Source organism: Penicillium bovifimosum (genome assembly GCF_028826915.1).
Source record: "Penicillium bovifimosum strain IBT 22155 chromosome Unknown utg000006l_segment0_segment0, whole genome shotgun sequence".
NCBI lineage: Eukaryota > Fungi > Ascomycota > Eurotiomycetes > Eurotiales > Aspergillaceae > Penicillium > Penicillium bovifimosum.
Window position 1 is genome coordinate 156,309 of NW_026622715.1, and position 25,955 is coordinate 182,263.

Here is a 25,955-nt window from a genome sequence, read left to right on the forward strand (position 1 = left end):
GGCGTCTATGACTTCAAACAAAAGTATCTCAAGGTCTCGCTAGTCTAACATTGGAAGCTATGTCCGTTGGCGACAATAATCCCGCCCATGTCCAACTTGCCAGTTGCACAACCAGACCTCCCACCACATGCTGAGGAAGCCCGCAATGCAGATTCCAGCTGAATCACTGACGGTAGTCGCCCCAAGTGAAAATTCACGGTCCTCTTGCGGTACTCGATCAGAAATCTCGGCAAAGGTATTGACATATACCACTCCGCCAAGGAGACCTTCCCAGAAAATAATGATGAAGACCAGCCACACACTGGGAATGAAGTCAAATATAGCATGGAGAGATAACACCACAAGGTTGACCACCTGCAGGAGCGACGGCAGGTACAGGTTGTGAATGCGGAAGAACGGAGTCGAGGAGCGGGAAATGAACACGCCGATCTGGTAAATGGCGCTGTAGGTGGGATAAAACGAGCGGAAGTGCTTAAACGGAGACTGCTCTAGTGGGAATAGTAGGGTCGGAGCCACGCCTTGGTTGATCACATACTCGGCAATGTAGACCAGTAACATCGGGACCATGCTAATATGGGTTAGCTCATATATGCAAGAGAAAGAGTCCGATACTTACAAAGGAATGAACAACCTCCCGACGCGACGTAGATTCAATCGCACCTGGTCTTGCCAGTTACCTCCCTCGTTGATGTGGACAGGCTTGTGGACATCGGATGCACCGCGCGACGATCCCAAAAGCCCCTCATCCTCTCCGCTATTACCATCTTCCATCTCATCTTCCTCCACCTGCTCCCCACCCTCAATGACCCGATACCTATCAGCACCGACTTCAGCAGATCTGAGGGGAGATCTTGGCAGCACGACGAAGAAGCTTGCAAGCATGATGGCTGGTAGACAAGCCGAGAATAGCAGCGTAGTACGGACGGAGAATCCCATCGCCGAGGTCGCCAGAGCATACGCACCCGCTCCGACCAGTCCCGCGGCGCCAGTACCACTACCCCACGCTGCCAGACTAAAGGAGCCATAGAAATGCGTGAGACCCATGAAACTCAACTCGCCACCACCGCAGGAAAAGCTAGCCAAAATTATGCCGGCGAGTTTGGAAGCAATCGATCCCCCGTCGATATAAGCTGGGCTCATGGCCACGACCAGCATGCCCACGGCCGATAAGAAGACGAAGATGACAGTGCGCATCCAATACGGGACCAGGTGGATGAAGTATGGGGCGATGAGCTTGGTCGCGAATGAGGGGACCACATCTGCTAAGAGAACAACTCCCTTGGGTACGTCGGGTCCAACGAGATCTACGGCCGCGGAGAGGAGAATCACATATAGGACGTTGTTGATAAGGCCTATCGAAAGCGGATGTTTAGTTTCAGCCGGTCAGCTGGGTTGCTTGGGGATGCGCACCGAAGAGCCAAAAGGCAATGCAGACTCGGGGATCTGCACCGCTAAAGGCGTCACCGACGCGGGTGCTGAAACGAATCCAGAAGGATGCATGTTGCTCTTGGGAGGAAAGCGTTGTGGCATCCTCGTCGGACGCCGGAGAAGGCATTTGGATATTGCGATACGGTGGAAAGGGAGCTATAGCGAAGGAATATAAGACACTAGCTTCTGCTCCATTGTCATCGGAAATGGAGATTCAGGGGACACCAAAATAGAGACCTGAAGCAATCTCTCTTCAATCTAGCACGAAGAGTGACGACTCCTGAGTCCTTATCTTCACATGATCCACCGCCTTCCTTGAAGGTGTCAGCCCTAAAGGACCCACATAAACTAGACCTATTTAGGGACTGGTAACCATGGACGCGTTATATCAGGAGCCCCCTTCAAGTCACCGACTACTTTCTCCTTACAATCCGACAGTGAATATTCCTGCCGTTGAGTCGGAGAGCTTTACATATAGCCTACGATAGTTTGTTTACTGGGTCTCTATGTTTCACGCGATGATGATATGAATTGACTTTTGAATAAAAATAAAGAGAAAGAAAAGCAAAAAGAAAAAGAATCCAACACGTAGGTAAAGATAAAATGAAGAACATAACCCAAATCCAGCATATCCGAAGTTTTGCCGACATGAGTCATTCCGATCGAAGTTGAATTAGATCGAAATAGGAAAGAGAAGTTGAATTTCTCGGAGGCATGTGCCATTGATAGCAACAGCGACTGAGACTGTCACCCATGGGTGAGTGTCTCTAGGAGGAAAGAGTGCCTCTGCCCTTTCCTTCCTTCCTTCTTGGGATTAAATGGCGTCCTTAGGACGAAGCACGAGAGTGGAGAAAGTCAAACCCGTTCCCTCATTCATGCTGTTGTTTTCCTCGATATCCATCTCATCCGAAGTGTTCTCAATTGCCGGGACTCGGACTTTGTTTTCATCAACCTGGACACGGGGAGGGCAGTTGCGACGAGGACGAGCTCCATGAAGTGGCTTTTTTCCAACAACAAACTTGTACACAGCGTCCGGCATCCTGAGTTCAAACTCGGTGTGTTCGAGACCGCTCGCTTTGGCGACCCTGTTCTTGGTGGCCTTCTTGACCCGGCATGTGCGATTACCTACACACTCATAGGTTAGCAGGTATCCATCATCGACTTGACGGTGATACATACGCGTTTTCAGAAATCTCTGGACATTCTCCTCAGAAAACCCGGGGTCGTCCCATGAAATTCCCAAGATGTTGCCTGGCAGCGGTTGTGGGGGGCTAGCTCGAGACGCTTTCAAGCCCTTGGCTGGGTTGGAGCGCTTGGCTGGAGTCGCTTTCGAGCGTTTGGCTGCAGTCAATTGTAAGCAGCTGCCTGGCGTTACTTATAGTAGCGGCACATACCTTTCTTGGCCGCAAGCATAGCAGCCAATTGCCTCTTGTGTGCATCGAGCAAAGCTTCTATGAACTGTCAGAGTCAATGTATATCAGTGAGGGTAAACTGCATCTCATGCCCTCGTCTACTGACATTTGCTGCCCTCTACCCTCTACCCTCTGCCTTCTCATCTTGAACTTGTGACCTGCTGCTCTGGATGAACATTAGAACCACACCTTGGAGGTTTCTAGGCTCTATGGTATTAATTCACATATTGCTGCCATCAACTCGCATGTTCTCTTTACTTCAACCTCATATATCCCATCGAGGTAGTAGCAGTATAGTACTTAATAGGCCCAAAACTGTATGTTTGAAGAAGACACTCCGCTCTTCTTGTCACCCACGCCCTCGTCTACATCCCCCAATCTGTAGATAGTCTCGAAAGTCAACTTAAGCCATCAATATATACAATATGGTTTGCACTCCAAAGCCCGAGTCCAGTCGCAAACATGTGTACTGTTTGTTGCAGGCCACGTGAGAAGATCAAGCCCTAGGTTTGACGGCCCGTATAGACTGTGATCCAAGGCGGATCCATTTCAAGCCCTAGTGTGATTAATCGTTTACCCGGTCTATGGGCGATGAAAATCAAGACAAATGAGTAATAGTACGTTCCCAGAAGCGAGGAACTTTACATAGTCAGCAACTCAGCATGCGACATCACGACTCAATTCGAGCGTGCTCAAGTGTTTCAAGGGTGGATACCCGGGTGTGGACTGGCTGTCGGCTCGGCCCGAACCTATACATTTTTCAGACATTCCAAACTCGTCTCCCTCCAGCTTTGAATGGGGAGCAAGATGGAAGACGGCGAAGCTGGGTTTTCGCTTTGAGACTTCGACATAGGTAGACAGGTCCCTCGTGGATTGACTACGGAGTCCGCGCCTTATCTTGTCTGGATCAACTGACCCTTCGACTGTCTTACATCTATCCAGTACCAATCGCATGGAACGGTACACATGATCCATACATGCACGTCAATCGATTTGAATGCTATATCCTGAGATCCTCCTATAGCAGGGGTATATCTAGGTGATTGTGAAGATGATACGGTGTATATTGAGTCAAATAATAGGGCTGGGACCATGCATGAAGTTCAAATGCCTTCATGGCTGAGCCCATCCCCATTCTGCTTTTATCCTTTCTATAATGTATAATGCATGGGATATGGCATCATGATCTAGCGCAGTACATAGAACAAGATGGTATCAGGGAAAACAAAGTCGTGAGCGGCGTTCAAGTCAAAGACACTTATGACTTGGCCACGACCGAATCAACGGCCTGCTCCAAGATTCGGAGAGCAGACTGAATCTGGTCTTCAGTGATCGTCAAGGCAGGAACGAACCGGATGCAACCCTCACCAGCGGTGATGATGAGCATGCCACGCTCACGGGCGGCAGTGATAATATCACCAGCCTTGGCAGTGTACTCTGGGGCGAGCTGCAGACCCAAGATCAGACCACGACCACGGATCTCGGAAATAACATCGGGGAACTTCTCCCGCATAGCCTTAAAGCCTGACACAAAGAGGTCGGACTTGGTCTTGACAGTCTCCTGGAGCTCCGGCTCGGCGAGGCGCTCAACGATGTGGTGAGCAACACGGCAAGCAAGGGGATTACCGCCAAAGGTGGTGCCGTGATCTCCAGTCTTGATGTTCTTGGCGACGGTGTTGCCAGAAACAATGGTGGCACCGATGGGGATACCGTTACCAAGGGCCTTGGCGGTGGTCAGGATATCAGGGTGGGCAGCCTCACCAGAAGCCGGGGCGAGGGAGGGGTGAGCATGTGCCCAGAAGGAACCGGTGCGGGACAGGCCGCATTGGATCTCGTCGAAGATCAAGACAGCGCCCGTCTCGTCACAGCGCTTGCGAAGAGCGGCAAGGAACTCTGGGGTAGCAACGTTGACACCGCCCTCGCCTTGGATGGGCTCAACGATGACACCGCATGTCTTATCGGTGATGAGAGTCTGGAGCTGCTCGATCTGGTTGTAATCGCCGTACTTGAATCCGGGGATCATAGGGGAGAACGGGGTCTGGTACTTGGGGTTGGGGGTGGCTGAGAGGGCGCCCATTGTGCGGCCGTGGAAAGAGTTGTGGAAGGAGACGAACTCGTGCTTATCGCCGGATGGATCCAAAGTGCGACCAGTCTTGCGAGCAAACTTGATGGCAGCCTCATTGGCCTCAGTTCCGGAGTTGGAGATGAATACCTGCGAGGCATCGCGCATGGCACCGGACTTCTTGGTCTGTTCGACCAATAATTGACTCAGGGCGCCGGTCCAAGGGTTATGGTAGAGATTCGAGGCGTGAATGAGGGTTTCTGCCTGTCGACGAGGGAGTAGAATTAGCAATTGGTCTCTTTATATATAGTTCATGGGAGTATCGCGCACCTGCTCCGCAATAATTTTCGTGATCTCCGGGTCACAGTGCCCGAGAGAGTTGACGGCAATTCCTGCCGTCAAGTCCAGATAACGTCTGTTCTCCATATCCCACAAATAGCAACCCTGCCCCTTCATCATCATGGGGGCGGGGCGAACGTAAGTCGGGACCATGAACGGAGTTCGCTCATTGATAAAGGATGCCGTGACAGAGTCCGGCGCAGGGTCGGCATTGGGCAGAGTTGTCTCCTTCTGTGCGAGAATTAGCCTCATGGCGAAGGTCGTTCTGGGCTCCGCTGGTGGTACGTACCTTGACCCGGGCCTTCAGATCCTGGGGAGCATTGGACGTAGTCGCTAGTCGGCGCTGCAGTGGTGACTCAAGCGCAGCAATAGACTTGGATGCGCGAGGGAGACGGCGCGCGGCCAAACGGAGGGCAGACATGGCAGACTTTTGATTTCCAAGACACTTAACCAAAGATCTGCTCCGTAGCAAAAGTGAGGTGACAACTGCAAAAGAATGGCTTTGATCGTACTTCGTATCGGCGGGAGAAATAAAAAAGGCGATATCGGGATCGGCGGTCTTAGTCACATCTGTGGAGCGAGCCAAACATCCCGAGGACCCGGGATTCTCCCCGTACAACTCCAGATTTGCCTCATTGCACATTTTATTCTCCTCTCTGTCTCTCACACATGCGCACACACACACACACACACACACACACAAAAGAGAATAATGGCATCCTCATTCACTATGCGCCGCTCAATCCTATCGGCTGCCACAATCCGTGGCGCATTCCGGCCACTCTCCACGAGCCGAATTCTATGCAAACCAAGCGACAACGGCAAGCCCATGGCATTCTCCGACTCCCCAGCTCCCCCCGCCTGCCCAAAGAAGAGCAGGAGATCTTTGAGCAGCTCCAGAAGCGCTCAACTGGCGCATTCAGCACACCTCAGGTCAACCAGTCCCCGCAGGCTGCGATCCAGGCGGATGGAAGTGGTGGCGAGCTCCACCCCGATGCGCCGAAGGGACTGCAGCCCGAGTTTGAGGGGGAGAAGAACCCTAAGACTGGCGAAGTAGGCGGACCGAAGAATGAGCCTTTGCGATGGGGCGCAGGTGGTGATTGGAGCTATGGCGGTCGTGTCACAGATTTCTAAGTGGACTTTGCTTGACCGGAGAGATTTGCATCATGTTAGCGTTTGACATATCTTGCCGAGGAATTTCTTGTCCTGAAAATTGGGTATTGGAGAAGTGGTGTTTTATTTGGGAACACCTGCATTGTACATATGAAATGACTTAAAAGAATTGACAATTCAGAGCAACTTCACGGGATACCATTGTGTGGCAAACATGTTATAGTCGTTCAATTAATATACTGCGGCTAGTGAGAGCGAAAGCCATGTGGCTAGTCGGATGGCACAATTAATCAAAGTGACGCCTTTTCTTCCGAGAGACGAGCAAGAGTTGCCTTTCCAGCCCGGCTGCCATTAGCTCGGCCCAGTTCCCCACTGATCCAGCCTCCGATCTTTGACATTTCTTCAAGGCTGACTCCTGTGTGCATCCCAAGGCTGTGAATTGTATGCACAAGGTCCTCAGTCGCTACGTTCCCCGTTGCACCCTTGGAATACGGGCAACCACCGAGCCCACCCACGCTGCTGTCGAAGATGCGGACGCCATGCTCCAGGCCGACGATCGTGTTCACCAAAGCCTGTCCATATGTATCGTGGAAGTGCAATGCCAAGTCTGTATTGGCAATTCCGGCAGCCTTGAGGGCTTGCAGAAGCGCCATGGTCCGGGGGCGGTCCCCATGCCGGTGGTGTCCGCCACCGAGACTTCATCCGCTCCCATCTCCAGCAGTGTGGCGGTGATCTCAGCTACCTTGGCGGGATCCACATCGGGGCCCTCGTAGGGGCATCCTAGTGCAACAGAAACGTACCCACGCACCCGGATATTCTTTGTCTTGGCTAATGAAACAATCGGCTTGATGCGCTCGAGAGATTCGGCAATGGAACAGTTGGTATTAGCCTTCGAGAATGCCTCTGTTGCCGCGGCAAAGAGAGACACCTCCGAGGTTGTCGCTGCCTTTGAAGTCTCACCGGTCGCGTCCGCAGGGACCCCTGTTTTCTCAATGATCTTGACCAGGTTCTCTAGTCCTCTGATGTTGGGAACAAGGTAGTTGTATGCGATTGTAGATTGAGCTTGCGGTGGGTTTGTGAGAAGTTGTTCGCAAATCTCAGCCGTGCTTGCCATCTGCAATAATACGAGGAAGCTGTCAGTCCTGGCTACTGCTATTATTGCTATGCCGTCCGAGGATATTCATACTTGTGGTACCCATTTTTCGGGCACAAAAGAGCCAGCTTCAATGGTAGTAACACCCGTCTTAGCCAATCTTTTGATCAGCTCGAGCTTCGTTTGCATCGGGATGGACTTTTTCTCGTTCTGCAAGCCATCTCGAGCGCCAACCTCCACAATGCGGACATGGTCCGAGGTTAACCGCGACTCGGTCGCGAAGCGACGTGCGGGGATTGGAAGGCGCATGGCCGAGAAAAGACGCAGGCGGGGGCGAGTAGCCATCATTTTAGATGTAGGGCCGAGTTGTACGACCAAAGGAACAAGTGGAGTGAGAGAAATATGAGATTGAGAAGAGCGAGCTTGGAGAATGGAGAAGAAGGGCCGAAGGGCCCCCGAGATGCGGAGAGCGCCTTACCCCTTTCGGACTAGCTTACCACCCCGCCACCTGCTGAGTCAGGTTAGCAGAAAAAAAGAAGTGGGATGATAAGCGTTGTCGATCAGTCAACGTCCAAAGATTTGATACTTCGATTCCTAACACAGCTGGATATCATGGAGTCGCCTATATCATCGAATGAGGGTAACCCACAAGTCCCTAGCCAAATGCGGCAGCCAAAGAAAAGATTCGTCGGACGACGAACAGCAGATGCTCAAGCCCAGAAGGACAACACCAGCCAGAAGGATGTCGAGTCCACAGCGGTACAAACAGGTATATAGTGTTCTTTCTCTCGACGAAATCTAGATACTAACTCTCAGTTCCCTCAGCCGCTCCCCGACGCACTCCCCGCACTCTCAACCAAGTGCCGCCAGAAATACTGAACGATCCCGATATCCAAGAAGCAATGGAGCTTCTTCCCAAGAACTACTCATTTGAGATCCCCAAGACAATCCACCGAATCCGCACATCTGGAGCCAAACGAGTAGCCCTCCAGTTCCCCGAAGGACTTCTCATCTTCGCGACCACCATCTCCGACATCCTGACCCAATTCTGCCCTGGAATTGAAACCCTGATTATGGGCGACGTAACCTACGGTGCCTGCTGCATCGACGACTACACAGCCCGAGCTCTTGGGTGCGATTTGCTAGTACACTACGCCCACAGCTGCCTAATTCCGGTAGACGTAACGAAGATCAAAACTCTCTACATCTTCGTCGACATCAGCATCGACACCAGCCACCTCATCGCAACCCTCGAGCGCAACTTCAAACCAGGCCAATCCATCGCAACAGTCGGCACAATTCAATTTAACGCAACACTGCACGGGCTGAAACCAGTTCTCGAGCGCGCCGGCTTCCGTGTCATAATCCCACAAATCACCCCGCTATCCAAAGGCGAGATCCTGGGCTGCACATCCCCACAATTATCCGATACCGAAATCGACGCAATCCTCTACCTCGGTGACGGCCGCTTCCACCTCGAATCAGCCATGATCCATAACCCCTCCATCCCAGCCTACCGGTATGACCCATACTCACGGACGCTGACCCGCGAGGGCTACGAGCACGAGGAGATGCACACGATCCGCCGGGACGCGATTGCAACAGCCAAGACGGCGCGCAAATGGGGTATTATTCTCGGCTCGCTCGGTCGACAGGGCAACCCACACACAATGGCGATGATTGAACGACACCTGCGCGAGCGTGGGATCCCAATTGTCAACCTTCTGCTGAGTGAGATTTTCCCCGGGAAGCTGGCGTCTATGGCGGATGTGGAGTGTTGGGTGCAGATTGCTTGTCCGCGCCTTAGTATTGATTGGGGGTATGCGTTCGCGCGGCCATTGTTGACGCCGTATGAGGCGCTTGTTGCGCTCGGGGTGCGGGAGAGCTGGGATACGGCGAATAAGGGCGTGTATCCGATGGATTTCTATGCGAAGGAGGGTCTTGGTCGGACAAGGCCGGGGCAGGCTGCTTGATGTTAGGCATACACTGGTTGGAATAGAGAAAACATATACCCATAGAATCAGGGCAGCGAGACTGGCTCTGGCTGAAAACTGCGACAATGAGATACACGTCATTAAATGTATCCAATTAGACTATCCGGGCTGTCATAGGTACTCACGTATGGATTGGATGATGCCCGGCCTCTTCCAATTTAGTGCTCAGCCCGGGCCGCTTTGGGTGTCAGAGTCGACAACATGGAACAGTCTGACTGAGCAACAGCCTCAGCCTCGAGGGGCGAAGTGAAGGGAGATAAAGATGGCCGATTGAAAAAATGCTATAGGGGGACCATCAGATGCATGCGATGGGACTGACAACCCCAATAGGCACCTACACGTAACATGCGAGTGTTAGTTAGCCTAAAAAATCCGGGACGTGCGCATCAAGGCAAAACTTCACGAGGATCAATAACCCCCTGACTAAGAGCAGGGTAGTAGAGAATGTCTAGATGGAACAGAGAGCGGGAATATTAATAGACGCCGGGCTATCGAAGGCACCGGCGAAAGACATCATGGGCATTTCATTTCAAAAGCAGTAAAAACCGAGCCTAATAAACAAAAAAATCATAGTATAAAATCACCCCTTCGCATCGTCGGTACTGTCAGTGTTGAAGTCACTAGCGCTACCACGCCGAAGAGAGAGTACGTTCTTATTAGCCAGCTCATCGGCGGTGCGTTCAGCAGCCCGCCACCGAGTAACAGCCTGTTGAACATCCTCGAACATCTCCAGCGAATCCTGAATGATGCCACCTTCGTCTCCATCGCCCATCTGTGTGCTCTCGCGTGAACCGCGGTCGGTGGACATGGGGAAGGCGGGGCCGAATCCTCGCTGGGGAATTGGGTTGAACATGATGGCGTTGGCAAACATGCGGATCAACTCTTTCTCCAGTTGCGCGGAGTTCACAATGCCTTTGGGTGGTATGAAGTCCCCGCTCTTAGGTAACATGAGAATGCCGCCTTTGGAGGAGGGTGTGCCGCCAGGAACCGGAGACTCTCCATCACCAACAGGAGTGCTGACTGACTCTGCTGCAGTGGCGACCGCTTTGCTTCCCTGGTGGATGGCAGATTTGATAGACTTCAGATCCTGCGGACGATAGATGAGATCGTGATAGCCAGGGGCATCGCGCTCCCCAATAGGCTTGGCAAAGATAGATGCAAGCTTGTGGGTAGCGACATCGTTCATGATTGGCGCCGCGGTCCGGTGGAAATTTCGTGTAGCCATGACATATTGGGTTGTATCAAATTTGGGGATATCTGCTGGATGGGGCGGCTCCGACTCCAAGGCTTCACTGGGCCCACGTTTCCGTTTTGTCCGCGCTTTGGGCGTCTCTTCCTCAGCCGTAACGCTGGCACCCTTCCGACGGCCCGCCGCTCGTGATTCACGTGGGGTGTCTTCCGAGGGCGCAGCGGACCCGTCGCGGGAAGCCATGGATCGCCCGCGGCTGCGTGAAGAGGCCGTACTTGCAGCCCGGGTCTTCCGGGGCAGAACTAGCGTTTCAGACTTGACGGGGGCTGCAGCTTTGGTTTCAGGCTGGCCACGTCGTCGTTTTTTATCTTCCCTGGACCTACCTCTCTGGCTCAGATTAATTCTTGGAGGAGGTGACATTTCCATCGCATCAACCGGCGACCGGCCTCTTTCACTGATGGGACTGACATCCTCCGGCCGTGGCCGTGGCGGTGATGTGGGAGATTTCGGAATGCTTGAGCGAGGAGTTTTCTTCCATGGGGTCGAGGAACCTTGTGTATCAATGGAGAGACGTGGTTGAGAAGCCCGCGATTCGGAGAATGAGGGGAACGTGAAGCTCGGGGTCTGTGACATACGCGGGCGGCCAATCGGAACAGGCGTATGAACCCCAGATGGGACGGCGCTGGGTGTATGTGGGACCGGAGTTTGGGAAGGGGGAACCTGTGCCTGTGAACCTGGCGATGGGGCACGGGTGGAGAGTGGTGGTAAAGGTCTTTTGGCAGTGCCCTGAGCTGTTTGGGGTATAGCAGCACCTGAGACGGCCGGATATGGCGAATGGGGAGAAGGATCAAGTTGCCATTGCTGGAAAGTCGGCTGAGCGGAAGTTCGTTGAGAAACTGGCGCGAGAGGGCTAGGCTTGGCAGGAACGTTCGACCCAGGTGGTACAGGATTGGCACGGGGAGCGATTTGTGACGGATGTGCCGGTGTGACTCGCGGTCCCGGTGTCGTTGGAGGGGCTTTCTGGGTAGAGGGGGCGAGTGGAGGTTGGGTGGGCGGGTTTGGTAACGGATGGGTCATGGTAGGCGGCGGTTGAGGTACCTGCCCAGCAACCGCTTGAGGTGTGGGAGTCGGAGTTTGCACCTGGGTCGATGGATGAGGTTGAGTGACAGGCGGAGCAGGTTGTACCTTTGGAGGCTCCTGTGCCGTAGGGGGTACATTTATTTCAATGTGCTGGGGTGGTTCGGGCTTCGCTTGTTCCTGGGCGAGCGGGACGGTCGTGGCAAGAGGCTGGCCTGTTCGTTCTTGTAAATCTTGGCGTGGTGTTTCCTCCTTCGGCGCAAAGTCCTTCGCCTCGACAGGTGCGGTCTGCACAGGTTTTACTGGAGTAGCTGCCGCAAGTGCTGCACTATCGTCCTCTTTCTGTAGCCGCTCGAGCTCAGCCCTGATCTCCGTGTACTTCCTCTCATCATCCCTGATTTCCTTCGTGACAAGGTCTCTGTATTTGGCGTAAAGATGCGCCACCAGCTCTGGAACAAGTGTGGCATGGGTCAAACCACCGGTCAACCCGTCTGGTAGCGGACTGGAGATCTTGCGCTTCTTCGGATTTGGTGGACTGGAAACATCTGCGGGTCGGCCATTGACAGAGAGCGCACTATCACGGTTGAACCCATCGCGCATCAATGTCGCATACAGATCTTCCAGCGCCTCCGGAGTTAGGCGACTAGCATCGAAATCGACATTTTCGCGAACAAGCTGATTGTTGCGCAAGAGAGTTGAGATCGTTCCAAAACTAGTAGGTCTTGAATCGGAAGTTGCCAAGGACTGGAAGAAGAGTAGCGACTCAAACGGAGTGTATGTCGACAAAGGAGGCATCCCCCATTGCCCGTCCGGTCGGCCACTGGGGGAAAGGGCTTTGAAGATGGGGGCCACGGTGGTCGGCGATCACGGTGGTCACGGAGATAGTTCGGTATCACTGAAGTGAGAGCTTCGGGCTTCAAGGAAGTCGGTTTAGCGAATTCTTAAGTAGACTTAGTGAACGCGACAGCCTGGAGACGCAATACGCATCGCCCTTCCACTTGCGCGAAAAATTGAAACCAAAAAAAGAACGGACGGCGACCACAATGGGCCACGAGAGGGAAACGCGTGCAATGTAGATCGAAGACTAAGCAACGAGATGGAAAACCCTTCAAGATTGAAATGACGATGAAAATGGGGAAAACGGAAATTGGCTTGGAGAAGCTTGGAAGGGGAGTTTCACGATCTCGTACTGTATGGTATGAGTCATGTGACTAGTTGCCAGGGAGGAACCAGAATGTCAAGCCACACTACATGTACTGTGTACAATGAGAGTACATCGAATCTACGGAGATACTATGAAGATATGATGTTTCTACAATCTACGGAGAAGTTACTCAGTTAGTTACTCCGTGACTAACTAGTTAATGTATGTCTCTTACCCAGTGGAATTGAAGGTATTATCGATTATATACTTGTAAACCAACCCCCTATTGCCCTGAACCCCACGCCTGTCAGGGGGTTCTGTCTCCCCTCAACGCAAGATCTCCCAGCACATAGCAATTTGAGGTTCGACAATTACTTTATGAGCAGATGTATTGCAGCATAAGAGGCAATAGTCGAGTTTATCAACTTTAACAAGTATGTCCATACATTCAAAGCACTTCGATAGATCAAATCAAATCTCTCCCCCTTACCCCTATGTAATACAGTTGTAACACTTACAAGCTCTCTGCCCAGGTGTGGATGTCGCGACTAGTAAACATAGTCGGTGGGCTGTATGATCATCACTTAATTTCGCACTCTCCTTCTTCCCCTTCCCACCTTTACCCCCCTTAGTTTCCTCTGGCAGGTCTCCAAACTTCCTGATAATCACTCTGATCTCCTACTAATCGCAACTTCCTGATATATCCGGTATTCTTGCATCTCCCCCACCAGATTGTGGCTTATCTGCCGAGAAGTATAAGAAAATTGACATTGTTTTTCTGTCCCCAGGCGCATCAGAACTCCTTCTCCGTCAAACGGTGTGATTCTCAGCTGGACCTGGTCTCGACGATACTTCATAACGCCCTTAATACCTTAATTACTTGCGCCTGGCTCTTTCCCCGCTTGGCTCAAGGTCGCACACCTCCTGTTGCCATCGATCTTTCAGCTCTTGGGGTCCTAACCGCGGCCCGTGTTGTGATTCCATATACCAATCAAAGAGACCAGTCAATAACCATCCAAGATGTCCGATCTCGATCAGGAGTGGAAGCCGACTAAGATTCGTCCTCAGTCGTTTGTCTCCCTATGCTGTCGGATCCCAAGGATAAGACTATTAACCGGGACCTGACAGGACCATGGCGCAAGCTTTCTCCACAGCATTGGACAGCGCATTCATGCTGGACTCAGATGTCGACAATCTTTCGCAAACCATCGACCAGAAGTGAGTGGCGCATGACCTAGCTCCCGATCCATGTCCCATACGCCTCCGACTATAGGCGCGACCGTCGGTTCCATAGCGCTAACCTGCAACCCAAGGAAGCATATGATGATGATCCAGACCCGCGAGTTGGAAGAGCTGCAGAATCGAATCCGGGAGGCCGAGAGACTCCTTCAAGCCCGACAGAACAGGGATGCCAACGCCTCGTCCCAACCCAGCCAGGGACAAGACCAGTCAGCTGGTGAGCGCTCGTTCTGATGTTTTTGCGGCCCCGATTGATATAGATGGCCGTATGCTCTGTGACGGGATCTGACTGTTTCACAGCTTCCCTAGAAGGACCCAACAGCGAGCAGCAGCCTGAGCAATCTGAACAATCTGAGCAGCGAGGGAACAACTGAATATCGAACACCTGGGAACTTGGATAAACTGTCAGGTCACAAAACCTCCAGTCTCGGAATCGAAACTTGATTAAGGCTTTGACGAGCGTAGCAGAGGGCGGAACCCTGCGATCCGACATAATGGACCCGCGCCGCGTCTGCTAGACGCAAACCTAAGTCCCCTGTCGGCGTGGTCATGTTATTGGGATGATCTTTTTTTGGCTTTCTATTTTTTTTTTCTGGCATCCTTTGAGAAACCCCCCTATTGTATGTAACTGGCCTCGGGACTATCTAAGGCCGCCCCTCGTTTGCACTGCCCCGGCGTAAACCGCGATTCACCCATGCTTTATGCCTTTACTGCCTGAAATTGAAACACATCAGACTTGCAACAGATCCTAACGTCTCCATACTTATACCCCTTGGAAAACACTTTGGTTCCTATGTACAACCTAGCGTGTACATGTGCTTTTGTGGCCCGAGTACTGCATATATAGTTGCAGGAGTTGCCCTGCGCCTTGGAGGCCCGAGCCGAATGATAAGCAGTCAAAAAGCGAATGGGCGTTCTACAACGACCAATCAAATAGCTGCAGTCAGAACTCGAACGCCCATTTATCCACTTCATTCCGTCATTGTTTCTAACTTCCCTGGTAAAGGCGCAGAGAGCAGAGAGCACGGTCTTTATCCTTTTGTGTGGGGCACCGGTCAAACGTATTCTACTTGCTAGAAAATGAGTCTGATTCTCGAAGACTTCTTGGCCTTGAATTTAAACCTATGTGCCAAAATCTTCAGTCGGAGAATACGGCCCGGTGTCCAAAATATATCTCAAGAGGTGAGGCCGCTCCCGTCATCAGCATACATAGGTCATACGGTTCTAGTAATCTGTGTAGTGATGGCGGGCAATGAGTCTCACCACCTGGACCGAGGCGTTTGCAAGTGGACGCCTAGGTCTTCATCTGAAAGCTATATGGCACTAGGCATACATCTCCCCGATACCTAGCGACTGTAGTACCTATCCCGTGCTTTCTAGGTACAAAGCACAGGATATCACCAGTGCGGGCTGATGCATTGTATCTCGATGGATGTAGTCAAACCAGAGTTGAGGACCATGTCCTGAATTAAGTGGGCTCGGATGGTCAGATGCGGCTTGCGATCAAGGATGACCTCCAAATGAGCGATAACAGATATCAAATTGAACGTAGCCGCTTATTGCTTTCCAGGGCGGACTACAGTGGACATCAAAGTGCCCTAGCCACAAGCACAAGTGAGTGCGTAGGGCATTGGCGATTCAAAAAGCTAGTCAACCACTGCTTTGAGCCCGAAGTGTCCTACAGGCTCAAAGTTGCAGGCGGGCCGAGAGTGACGAGTGTAGGAAGCTGGGGATACTGTCAACAAGGTCATAAAGGGGCTAGAATCGGTTTATGGCTGGTGCATGGACGGCGGTCAGTTATGCACCTGACATGCAGTACATGGCATAAGGGAAGCAATGCAAAACAATTTAAACGAAGAAGTGGCTGAAGTCAGGTGAAGGTGTCGGGTACCTAGATCTGGCAAGAACGGCCGATAAGAGAAGGGGTTTCTCCAGGGGCTTCTGATAGCTTTACCCCATTGCGTTAGTCTTTATCAGTTTCTTGGAATTGATGTCGGACATTGGGCCTGACCACATGGACCAAGCCCAATGGTGCCCTAACTCCATGTCCAACGTTGCACAGTTACCGACAAAGTCAATTTTTCCTGAAGAGATGAGCTCCAAAAGGACCAAAACTAACCAAAACTTAAATTTTTTTCTTTATCGCAAAGCCAATTCAACATTAAATGGTCGTAGTTGCTATTTTCGGAGAAAGAAACAAGGTCCATGACCTGTGCACCTTCCAGGCCCGAACCGAATTTCTCGGCAACCAATCAAATCCCCCGAACTAGCAATCTGGACCGATTCTCCGCCCGAGAAGCTCCAGCTCCACCCATAGACCCGTCGCCGGTCGGACAATGATTCACGTCATTCTCCAGGGCCCCAGGTTGGCACGGACGGCACCTGCTTGATTATTCCCCTCCTTCCAGCGTTCTTCTTTTTTTTGGTGAAATTTCTCTTCTCCCTCCTACTCTTTCCTCTTTTTCCATTTTTTTGCCCTCGGATCAAGTTTTACTTGGTTCTTTCCCTTGCAATATACCATGGTCTTAATCGACGGGAAAGAGGTGATCACGGCGGAGGAGAAGCGCCTGAAGGAAGACCGCGAGAGAACGAAGTATTGGAAGGTAACATTCCTCTGTCATGCTCGGGACCAGATTTCAAGAATGCCCGCTAACTAATATCTGCAATTAGCGTTGGGGACCTTACGTGGTAAGTCGATAGTCAAAGATTTTGGTGGGGTCAAATATCAGTGCTAAAACTGATTCTTTTTCTTTGGCATAGGCCGAGAGACAATGGGCTACAGGTAAACACTTGCAACTACTGAGCTAAATCCGGGAACTGGAAGGCTAATGACCGCTTCGTCGCTGTACAGTCAGAGAGGATTACAGTGAAGATGGTGATGCCTGGAGCTACTTCACTCATGATCACGCAAGATCGAGAACGTTCCGCTGGGGTGAGGACGGAATTGCCGGAGTGTCGGACACCCACGGTCTGCAGAACATCGCTTTTGCATTCTGGAATGGAGAAGAGTAAGTTGAGACCCAATCTCAGCGTGGTGGGTCCAGTCCCCGCATGGAAAACTGACTGGAATCAGCGACTTCTTGAAGGAACGTCTGTTCGGTCTGTCCAACCCTCAGGGTAACCACGGCGAGAGTATCAAGGAGGCACATTTCCATGTCGACAACACCCCGACGGTAAGCCCCGATGGTTCCAATTCAGCTCACCTCCTATTGTGCTGTTGTGCTGACCCCGGAGTATAGCATTCCTACATGAAATTCCTCTACAAATATCCCCAGAGGAAGTTCCCATACCAGGATCTTATCGATGAGAACGCAAAGCGCTCACGGTTGGAGAAAGAGTATCAGATTCTGGATACTGGTATCTTCGAAGAGAACCGCTACTGGGATATCTTCATCGAGACTGCCAAGGAGGCTGACGACGAGGAAGAGTTGATCTTCCGTGTTATTGCGTACAACCGTGGCCCCGAGCCTGCTAAACTACACATCATCCCTCATGTCTGGTTCCGAAACACCTGGGCGTGGGACGAGGAGAAGAAACAGAACAAGCCATCTATCAGGAAAGAGGGACCTTTGGCCGCTAAGACAAAACACAGCCAGATTGGCGAGCGATATGTTTCTTTCGCACCATCGCCTCCCGTTGGATCCTGCGATGAGGATATCCAGCCTCAGCTGATGTTCACTGACAACGAGACTAACGACAAGTTGCTTTGGGGCACTGAAAACAAAAACCCTTATGTCAAGGATGCATTCCACCGCCACATCGTCGAGAATGAAGAAGGCGCCATCAACCCAGACAATGAAGGCACCAAGTTCGCTGCGTGGTATGCCTTCAACGATGGCGAGGGAGTTCCTCCCGGCGAATGTGCCGTCGTCCGTTTCAGAGTGTCCCGCAAAAAGGAAGAATTCGTTGACGAAGAAGTCCTGGACGACGTGATTGAACAGCGCCGCGCCGAGGCTGATGACTTCTACTACCATCTCAACCCCCTCCCAATGAGCGACGACCTCCGCAACATCCAGCGTCAGGCATTCTCCGGGATGATGTGGTGCAAGCAGTACTACAACTTCATCTGGGACCAATGGGCCAACGGTGATCCAGGTGAGATTCCTCCTCCGCCAGGCCGAAAAGGAATCCGTAATCAGGAATGGCGTCATCTCTACATTGACGACATCTTGTCGATGCCTGATTCTTGGGAATATCCATTCTTCGCTGCATGGGACACTGCTTTCCACTGTATCCCTCTGGCCATGATGGACCCCGATTTCGCAAAGAAGCAACTTGACCTGCTCACCCGTGAGTGGTACATGCACCCGAACGGTCAGCTGCCTGCGTACGAGTGGAACTTCGGCGATGTAAACCCTCCCGTGCACGCATGGGCTGTGTTCCGCACATTCAAGATTGAGCGTAAGATGTACGGACGACAGGATTTGGACTTCTTGGAACGCGTCTTCCAAAAACTGCTGCTCAACTTCACTTGGTGGGTGAACCGCAAGGACTCTGGCGGCAAGAATGTGTTCGAAGGTGGCTTCTTGGGACTTGACAATATCGGTCTGTTCAACCGCTCTGAGCCGTTACCCACCGGTGGTGTGCTTGAGCAAGCTGACAGCACTGGTTGGATGGCTTTCTACTGCCTGACAATGCTTAACATTGCCTTGGAATTGGCCAAGCACCGTCGCACATACGAAGATATTGCCTCCAAATTCTTCGAGCACTTCCTGCTCATCAGTGATGCAATGACCTTCCGTTCCGGCGATGACGCCGTCCAGTCGCTCTGGAATGAAGAAGACAGCTTCTACTACGATGCCATCTCCTATGGCGGACCATGGACGCAGCAGCTGCCCATCAGGTCCCTTGTTGGTCTGATCCCCCTCTATGCGGTGCTTACCCTGGAGCCTGAGATCATCAACAAGTTCCCCTCGTTCAAGCGACGAGTGGACTGGTTCATTGAGAACAAGGCCGACGTGGCCGAGCGCAACATTGCCAGTATGAAGACCCGCGGCAAAGACGACCGACTCCTGTTGGCACTTGTCAGCAAAGACCGTCTCATCAAGATTCTGGAGCGTATGCTCGATGAGACCGAGTTCCTCTCCGAGCACGGTATCCGCTCCATGTCTAAGTATCACGAAGATCATCCGTATTCCATGGAGGTCAATGGCCAAACATTCAAGGTTGGCTACGTGCCAGGCGACTCAGACTCCGCCCTCTTCGGCGGCAACAGTAACTGGCGTGGACCCATCTGGCTCTGCGTCAACTTCCTGCTCGTCGAGTCACTCCTTCGCTTCTACATGTTCTACGGCGACTCGCTCCAAGTCGAGTGCCCGAAGGGCTCCGGCGACTTTATGCACCTGGGCCACGTAGCAGAGGAACTGCAGCACCGCATGCAGCATCTCTTCGCCCGCAACGACGAAGGCCGCCGCGCCGTGAACGCAGGATCCGACCTCCTCGACTTTGATGAGCACTGGAAGGACAACCTCTGGTTCCACGAGTTCTTCGACGGCGACACCGGACGCGGACTAGGCACATCGCATCAGTGCGGCTGGACCGGGCTGATCGCAAAGATCATCCATGACACCGGCCTCAGCTGCCGTCTGCCACAGACACCTCGCTCGCCGTTCGCCGCGGCCTCGCACTACTTTGACGACATCTTCTCGCGGTCCGGCAGACCGCGCGGCTCCGACCGCCCATCTGTCCGTCGCTCCTCAACTACGCGCTCGATCGGCAACCGCAGTGACTTCTACTCTGGCGAAGCCACGCCCGCTCCACTGGAAGATGGCGATGAGAGTTGGGGTGCCAGTCGTGCAAGCAGCCGTCGCGGTAGCACTACTCATGACGCCGACGAGCATGTGAACCATTACGTGGCGAGCCAGCTGCAGCGTGTGCGCAGTTCTGCTTCAATTGCTGCGTATGAGGATGAGTTTGAGACGAGGGCTAACGAGGATAGAAAGAATGACTCATGATTGGATTTTATCACCTGTCCATCAAGTCTTCTGTCCGTTTTGTATGATTCACCTATACTCGCCTTCTTCTCTTTTGAATCGGTCTTTTTGGCCGCCTCTGGGCACGATATTAGGTAACGATCTTCTTCAGTTCTTTTCCTTGTCTCATATGTGCTGCATTTCCTGCTATATACGTTCATCTACATTCTCGGAGTATTGTTTAGATCTCTAGTTAGTTAACTAGTGCATTCGATAGTTTAGTAAATGAGGACAATAATATCATTTTCGAATAGAGGTCTTTTTAGAATCATAGGTCATACCATCTCTAGTATCACTGACGCTCTACGACAATCCCAATGGATGAATTTGTGCAATTGACAAGAAATGAGAACAAAATAGAATGAAGGCCGAAAAGGGAAATCTTAAACCCCCATTCCCTTCTCCAAACGCTACCGTTCATCCGGGACATGCTATAATCTAACCATCCCCAACGCAGGCTAATTTACATTTACAAAGCATCGGAAAGAGCCTTGTTCATCTTGGCGATCTTGGAAGAAACGCTCAGGTCGACAGTGCGGTCGCCAATCTCAACGACGAGTCCACCAACGAGGTCGGGGTTAACCTAGTCAGGTTAGCAAACGATCAAAAATTACCTCCCAACCCCATCAAAACATACCTTGGCAACAACCTTGAGCTTCTTGCCCTGGCTGTACTGAGACTTGGAAACAGCCTTCTCAAGACGGGCGATGGTCTTGGCATCAAGCTCCTACATGAAAACAAATTAGACCATATCCTTGCACAAAGACCCCAAAACATGAATAAAACCATACCTGAGCGGAGGTGATGTTAAGATCGATCTCGCCGCGGTGAGCGCCCATCAGGGTAGTGAACTTCTCACAGACGCCCTCGAGGGCACCGAGACGGTTGTTCTCGGCGAGAGTCTCGAGGAAGTTCTGGAAGATACCGGACTTATCGGCACCAGCGACCTTGGCGAGCTCCTCAACGATGGACTTCTTGTCGGCGTTGCTGAGAGACGGGGCAGCGAGGATGTTGACGAGCTTCTTGTCGGCCTTGAGGGTCTGGCCGAGGTTGGCAATGGCACGGGCAGTCTGGTCGAGGGCGGAGGACTTGGTGGAAGCGGTGTACTATTCAGCTGAGTTAGTTTACCATTCAGGTTTTGATTTGTTGATTCCATCGCAGCTGTTCCTTTATAGGTTGGAAGCCATTGATTGGAGATCAAAATGAACGACCGTCGACTGTGGGAGGGGTTCCGGGTAGAGGGAAGACGGAGTTGCGAAAAAAAGTTCGCAGAGACAGTCGCATGTCTAAGAGGCGGAGGTGCATACCAGAGCAGTGGCGTAGGTGCCATCAACGCCGAACAGGGCGACGGGAACGCGGGTCTCCTGGGCCGGGGTGGCATAGGAACGCAGGCCGTTAACGGCGGCGGTGCGAGGAACGGAGAACTGGGTGGCACGGAGGCCAGCGCGGGCGAAGCGAGCGGACATCATTGTGCAACTTAGGACCTCGAGGAGGGGAGAGACGCTGAGGAGGTTGGGATGGTGGTGATATCGACTGGTTCGTAGTGCTTTCGTTCAAGGTTGCAGGTTGAGAACGACCGGGCCGAATGTTCCCGTGATCACGTGCGCACGGGTGTTTAACTCAGGTCACGTGCGTATAAATGCTTGGCTTTGTTTGCTCAGGCTCTTGGCCTGCGGTGGTATCTGCCATTCATACCTCTGTCCTCTACATGATTGGAGGGTATTTTGGTGGTGAATTGGCCACTTTTTATACAAGACCCTAACATATAAAAGAGACGGATATATTACCCGCCTCGTTGGCACAGATAAAAGATACAGCTCCATCAATTGACCCGGTTATTTGAGGTTGAGGCAAACTGAACTAAACAGGGGTATAAAATGAGATGATCCCTTTGGCAGCAAAAGAGCTCCAAATCCTGTTTTTTTACCCTCTTCTGTTCGAGATCCGCTTTGGTCTCGACTGAGTCGACTCTCGCGGTCGATCACCTCCATCAGTGAGCTCAGCGGCGTAGTTTCGACCTGTATTAGCGCTTTAAGTGGTCTAGGAGGGATGACCCTGACAATAAAAAGGAACAATCTCCCTCTGATCGCCCGCATTTGTCCAAATCACGATCCAATTACAGACTGAAGCAGGAGACCACCGCAGGGTAAAGAGGGCCAGGATTTACATTTCCGCTGTCTTATACTTCATATCTTCAAGCCCTCAAAACTGTTCCCATTGCTCACAATGTCGAGGAGTTGGAAACACACTCTGGCCCCTGCTCCAGACAAACCTCATCACCCGGGAAGATACCCTTTAGCCAGGACGAAAAAAGCAACGACAGCCTGTGAGGCCTGTCAGAAGCGAAAGTCAAAAGTTTGCATCTCTTTTCTTTCTTCTTCTCTTCTCTCCTTCTGACTAGACAGCTCTGACTTAACCAGTGCGTCGGAGACGAACCCTGTGAACCATGTCGAAAAGCAAAAACAGAATGCAAAGTCAATGCCGACAACGATGGTCGTCGTCGCATAACCCTCAAACGCAAGATCGAATCCTTAGAATTGGACCGCGATCTGCTAGTGCGACTAGTGGAAGCTATCCGCAATGACGATGACCACCAGACCCCCGACGTACTCAACCTGATCCGCAGTAATGCGCCCCTAGAAGAGATCCGACTCTGTCTAGCCGACGGCCAGAGTGAACGGCGAGGCAGTCACCCCAAGATGTCTAGACCCTCGCCCACACGATATATGAACGTGAACCGAATTGCAGATATACCCTTATTCCAGGTGCCCGCGCATCCATGGACGTCGATTACTCAGGATGATGCTTTTGTCTCGCATCTCATATCTCTGTACTTCACCTGGCAGCATTCGAGCCTGAACTGGATCGATCGGGACTTGTTCCTGGCGGATATGCACTCTGGTAGATTGGATTCCCGGTTCTGTTCACCTTTGCTTGTCAATAGCATGCTGGCCATTGCCTGTGTGAGTATCTCCTGCTTATTCCTGCTTATCTTCTTGGACCATCAACTGATATCCCACAAGATCTACTCCGATTACCCGGAATCCTTTGCTGTGCCCGGTGAGCCGCGATCTCGAGGAGACCATTTCTTCCAGGAGGCATTGGCCCTTTTGAAAAAGAAGAAGGCCGTTTGCCATTGACCACCCTTCAAGCGCGGGGAGAACTATACACCAGGTAATCCCTCTGTCACATTTATCTCCATCAGACCCGGTGTTGAACTCGAAATGGACAGGGCTTGTGTGACAGGCAAAGACAGACAAGGCTGGCAATACCTCGTAGAGATCTCAGACTGCGTCCGCCAAGTTCTACACAAACGAGAAAAGATGATCGCCGAGGCCAACGAACAAGGTGAACAAATGGCCAGATCAATTGACACCGCCGTCTTCGGCTTGTTCAGTTTGAATCCGTGAGGCCCTTTCTTCGCGTGAGCGAATATATCGAACCCGTTGAACCATGTACTAAACACTCCGATAGAGCCGCCACCCTGTCATTCCAAACACCGTCAATAATCAAAGTCCCGAAGAATCTCAATCGATTTCCAGAAAACCATGATCCAAAGGATACATGGATCCCCTACCCCCGGCAAGCCGAGCCCGTCCCAGCGCATACAAACTGTCTCCTAAACGGCCAACTGGAGTTAGCACTAGTCGCCTGGGAAATCTCCGATTACCTCTTCGGCGACGAGAAACCCCAAATCGTCGATCTCTCGCGAATAGACCATTTCCACAGTCTCTTCGAAAAAGCCGCAGCAAATCTACCAGAATGTATCCGTCTAGGAAACACCCCAACCCCCGGCGCAATGGACCTCCAGTAAGTCATACTATCAAACCCCCCACCTACATTCCCAGCCCTAAGCCCAACCTAACCAAAAACCACCCCAACTCCAGCATGCGCTACTACCACACAATTCTAGTAATGTACGGCTTCATCGTCCCAACCCTAACAGACGCCCCCTTACACACACAAACCCGAATAAAAACCCTCCTAATGACCTCCGCACACCAAATCGGCACACTCCTAAACCTTTTCCGCTCGAACTGGCCAATCGAATGCATCCCTTTAGCCAGCATGCAATACGCAACCATAGCCCTCTTCACCCTCCTCGACGACATGAGCGACGAGAAGAACAAAGCCGTCTTCGTGGAAATACTCATCACCCTGCGCGCTCTAGCTCGCCGTTGGCAATTCGCAAAGGGCATGTTGCGTCTCGTGCAGCTTACGGCGATTAAACAGGAGATTGGCTTGCCGCGGGATACGATGGTTTTGTTGAAGAATTTTGAGGACGAGCTTTGGAAGACGGGGGAGCCGGAACGGTTTAGTAGTCTTTATCCTAATTTTGCGTTGTCGGTTAGGCAGCGTGGGTGTACGGGGATCCTGGATGAGGTTGAGATGGATCGGTTTTTGGATGAGTGGGATGTTCTTAGTGTTTCTGGCATGGCGTCGGAGGATGGGGATAGGAGTAGTAAGGGACTTGGGAGGGGAGGGAGTACGGATAGTTATGAGAGTACGTAGGGTTAAGATGGATATACCTCACTTTGAATTGCAGAAATAGAGTGGTCCGATGCAATGTATGCAATGTCTAGACTGATACAGTGTAAAGATGTACATGATATGACCTGTATTCCGTACAACAAGAAGCCATGAATTCATCCGACTAGGCGTAGCGTAGTTCCCTCCAACGCCAAAAACGAGTCCAAGCTAAATAAAGAAATGCACCGCACCCAAACGCCATTGAGAATGCCCCTTTCGTCGATCAGCCAGGATTCCAGAGATCAGCTGCAAATAAACTCAGTCACTGCGCAACATGCTATCCACCAGATCACCTAGCGGACCCCAAAAGTCCTTCCCGCTGGCCAACTTGTGCTCATCAATGAACAACACATAATGCTTGAAGCTGGTGTTGAGGTGAGGCTCGAGGCCGAGGTGAACTACCACGGGATAATGGTGGCAGTAGATGTGAGCGTAGACGCGGTATAGACGCTTGAAGATCTGGCGCAGGAGACTGGGGAAGGTCTTGGGGAAGGGAACGCCTGAAGATATATCAGCAATGGATTCCACCAGGAAAATGACTTGGGGCATATACCGATGCGACTGGGGAACATTTGCTCGTTGTCGACGTTACTCTGCACCCAGGCCATAAGGTGTTCGATGTATTCCGGGGCGGACATTTTCGTTGGGCGTTTGTAGTTCTCCGAGTCTTGCCAGAGGTACTCGAATCTAGCCGAACTTGTAAGTCGATTGGTTCATCCAATTGCACATAGTGTAGCATACTCATCGGTGGCCTTCATCTCGGGACATGTTTGCGGCGAACAGAACTCGGTTATTGACCCGTAGAGCAGGTTGATCTGGTTGTAAAAGTCGACGACTATATCGGCCCGAACATCAGCAAAGGCGCTTAGCATAACTGAATGGATACATGTGTCTTACTGTTCACGGCGAGCCATTCATTGAGATCTTCTCCTTCGGGCAACTTGACTGCCTTGCGCAAGCTACCACTTCCCAGTGTGGCTTCGGCAAACTGTCGTAGCTGGTAACTGCTCGTGCCCTTGGCGGCCGAGCGGGGCTTGAAGGGAGCGCGCGTGCGGGCATTGCTGGGAGGTGTTAGTCCATAACAGCCTTGTTTGAGAGCGCGCACTGCTGGCGACAGATAAGAGGGTGGCTCCGGGAAGGGAATGTAAGAAGTGCGAGTGGTCTGATACAGGGCGGGGCTGATGTTGACGGTAGGGGAGTGTGATAGCGGGGGATGAGAGGTAGATTCTCTAGGGGAAGGGAAATGAGCAGCGGGAGGGGTGGCGGGGACGGACATGGTGGTGATGAATGAAGACATATTGTCTGCAGACTCGAATAAAAGCAGTCCCTCTCGGTAGGGATGTAGGGGGGTTGCGCTGATCGC

General features: G+C 52.0%; 12 protein-coding genes across 12 annotated transcripts; 5 read left to right on the plus strand and 7 right to left on the minus strand.

The window, feature by feature from the left end:
- Positions 1-57: 57 nt before the first annotated feature.
- Positions 58-1,555, minus strand: N7515_007688 (battenin family protein; the record flags this gene model as incomplete). Its single annotated transcript, XM_056668432.1, has 3 exons — positions 58-568; positions 617-1,352; positions 1,411-1,555. The coding sequence occupies 3 exons, from the start codon at positions 1,553-1,555 to the stop codon at positions 58-60; spliced, it is 1,392 nt and encodes a 463-aa protein (XP_056518262.1).
- A 687-nt stretch (positions 1,556-2,242) lies between these two features.
- On the minus strand, positions 2,243-3,018 carry N7515_007689 (uncharacterized protein; the record flags this gene model as incomplete). The annotated part of the gene is made up of 4 exons (XM_056668433.1): positions 2,243-2,553; positions 2,608-2,769; positions 2,823-2,879; positions 2,970-3,018. 4 exons carry the CDS (start codon positions 3,016-3,018, stop codon positions 2,243-2,245), a joined length of 579 nt encoding a protein of 192 aa, XP_056518263.1.
- Positions 3,019-4,098: 1,080 nt separating this feature from the next.
- Positions 4,099-5,662, minus strand: N7515_007690 (acetylornithine transaminase; the record flags this gene model as incomplete). The annotated part of the gene is made up of 3 exons (XM_056668434.1): positions 4,099-5,166; positions 5,233-5,472; positions 5,531-5,662. 3 exons carry the CDS (start codon positions 5,660-5,662, stop codon positions 4,099-4,101), a joined length of 1,440 nt encoding a protein of 479 aa, XP_056518264.1.
- A 248-nt stretch (positions 5,663-5,910) lies between these two features.
- On the plus strand, positions 5,911-6,375 carry N7515_007691 (succinate dehydrogenase assembly factor 4; the record flags this gene model as incomplete). The annotated part of the gene is made up of 1 exon (XM_056668435.1): positions 5,911-6,375. One exon carries the CDS (start codon positions 5,911-5,913, stop codon positions 6,373-6,375), a length of 465 nt encoding a protein of 154 aa, XP_056518265.1.
- Positions 6,376-6,644: 269 nt separating this feature from the next.
- N7515_007692 (hydroxymethylglutaryl-CoA lyase) lies at positions 6,645-7,795 on the minus strand (the record flags this gene model as incomplete). The annotated part of the gene is made up of 3 exons (XM_056668436.1): positions 6,645-6,983; positions 7,046-7,468; positions 7,541-7,795. 3 exons carry the CDS (start codon positions 7,793-7,795, stop codon positions 6,645-6,647), a joined length of 1,017 nt encoding a protein of 338 aa, XP_056518266.1.
- A 264-nt stretch (positions 7,796-8,059) lies between these two features.
- On the plus strand, positions 8,060-9,420 carry dph1 (2-(3-amino-3-carboxypropyl)histidine synthase; the record flags this gene model as incomplete). Its single annotated transcript, XM_056668437.1, has 2 exons — positions 8,060-8,216; positions 8,273-9,420. 2 exons carry the CDS (start codon positions 8,060-8,062, stop codon positions 9,418-9,420), a joined length of 1,305 nt encoding a protein of 434 aa, XP_056518267.1.
- A 601-nt stretch (positions 9,421-10,021) lies between these two features.
- N7515_007694 (uncharacterized protein) lies at positions 10,022-12,502 on the minus strand (the record flags this gene model as incomplete). The annotated part of the gene is made up of 1 exon (XM_056668438.1): positions 10,022-12,502. One exon carries the CDS (start codon positions 12,500-12,502, stop codon positions 10,022-10,024), a length of 2,481 nt encoding a protein of 826 aa, XP_056518268.1.
- A 1,369-nt stretch (positions 12,503-13,871) lies between these two features.
- On the plus strand, positions 13,872-14,464 carry N7515_007695 (uncharacterized protein; the record flags this gene model as incomplete). Its single annotated transcript, XM_056668439.1, has 4 exons — positions 13,872-13,921; positions 13,980-14,069; positions 14,165-14,307; positions 14,391-14,464. The coding sequence occupies 4 exons, from the start codon at positions 13,872-13,874 to the stop codon at positions 14,462-14,464; spliced, it is 357 nt and encodes a 118-aa protein (XP_056518269.1).
- Positions 14,465-16,609: 2,145 nt separating this feature from the next.
- N7515_007696 (uncharacterized protein) lies at positions 16,610-20,044 on the plus strand (the record flags this gene model as incomplete). The annotated part of the gene is made up of 6 exons (XM_056668440.1): positions 16,610-16,693; positions 16,761-16,778; positions 16,851-16,872; positions 16,942-17,098; positions 17,164-17,263; positions 17,330-20,044. 6 exons carry the CDS (start codon positions 16,610-16,612, stop codon positions 20,042-20,044), a joined length of 3,096 nt encoding a protein of 1,031 aa, XP_056518270.1.
- Positions 20,045-20,531: 487 nt separating this feature from the next.
- N7515_007697 (F1F0 ATP synthase subunit 5) lies at positions 20,532-21,531 on the minus strand (the record flags this gene model as incomplete). The annotated part of the gene is made up of 4 exons (XM_056668441.1): positions 20,532-20,645; positions 20,700-20,789; positions 20,854-21,168; positions 21,370-21,531. 4 exons carry the CDS (start codon positions 21,529-21,531, stop codon positions 20,532-20,534), a joined length of 681 nt encoding a protein of 226 aa, XP_056518271.1.
- Positions 21,532-22,288: 757 nt separating this feature from the next.
- On the plus strand, positions 22,289-24,574 carry N7515_007698 (Zn(II)2Cys6 transcription factor; the record flags this gene model as incomplete). Its single annotated transcript, XM_056668442.1, has 6 exons — positions 22,289-22,417; positions 22,483-23,025; positions 23,086-23,122; positions 23,309-23,468; positions 23,537-23,872; positions 23,911-24,574. The coding sequence occupies 6 exons, from the start codon at positions 22,289-22,291 to the stop codon at positions 24,572-24,574; spliced, it is 1,869 nt and encodes a 622-aa protein (XP_056518272.1).
- A 276-nt stretch (positions 24,575-24,850) lies between these two features.
- N7515_007699 (Mob1/phocein family protein) lies at positions 24,851-25,889 on the minus strand (the record flags this gene model as incomplete). The annotated part of the gene is made up of 4 exons (XM_056668443.1): positions 24,851-25,092; positions 25,146-25,279; positions 25,334-25,427; positions 25,490-25,889. 4 exons carry the CDS (start codon positions 25,887-25,889, stop codon positions 24,851-24,853), a joined length of 870 nt encoding a protein of 289 aa, XP_056518273.1.
- Between the last annotated feature and the right edge of the window lie 66 nt (positions 25,890-25,955).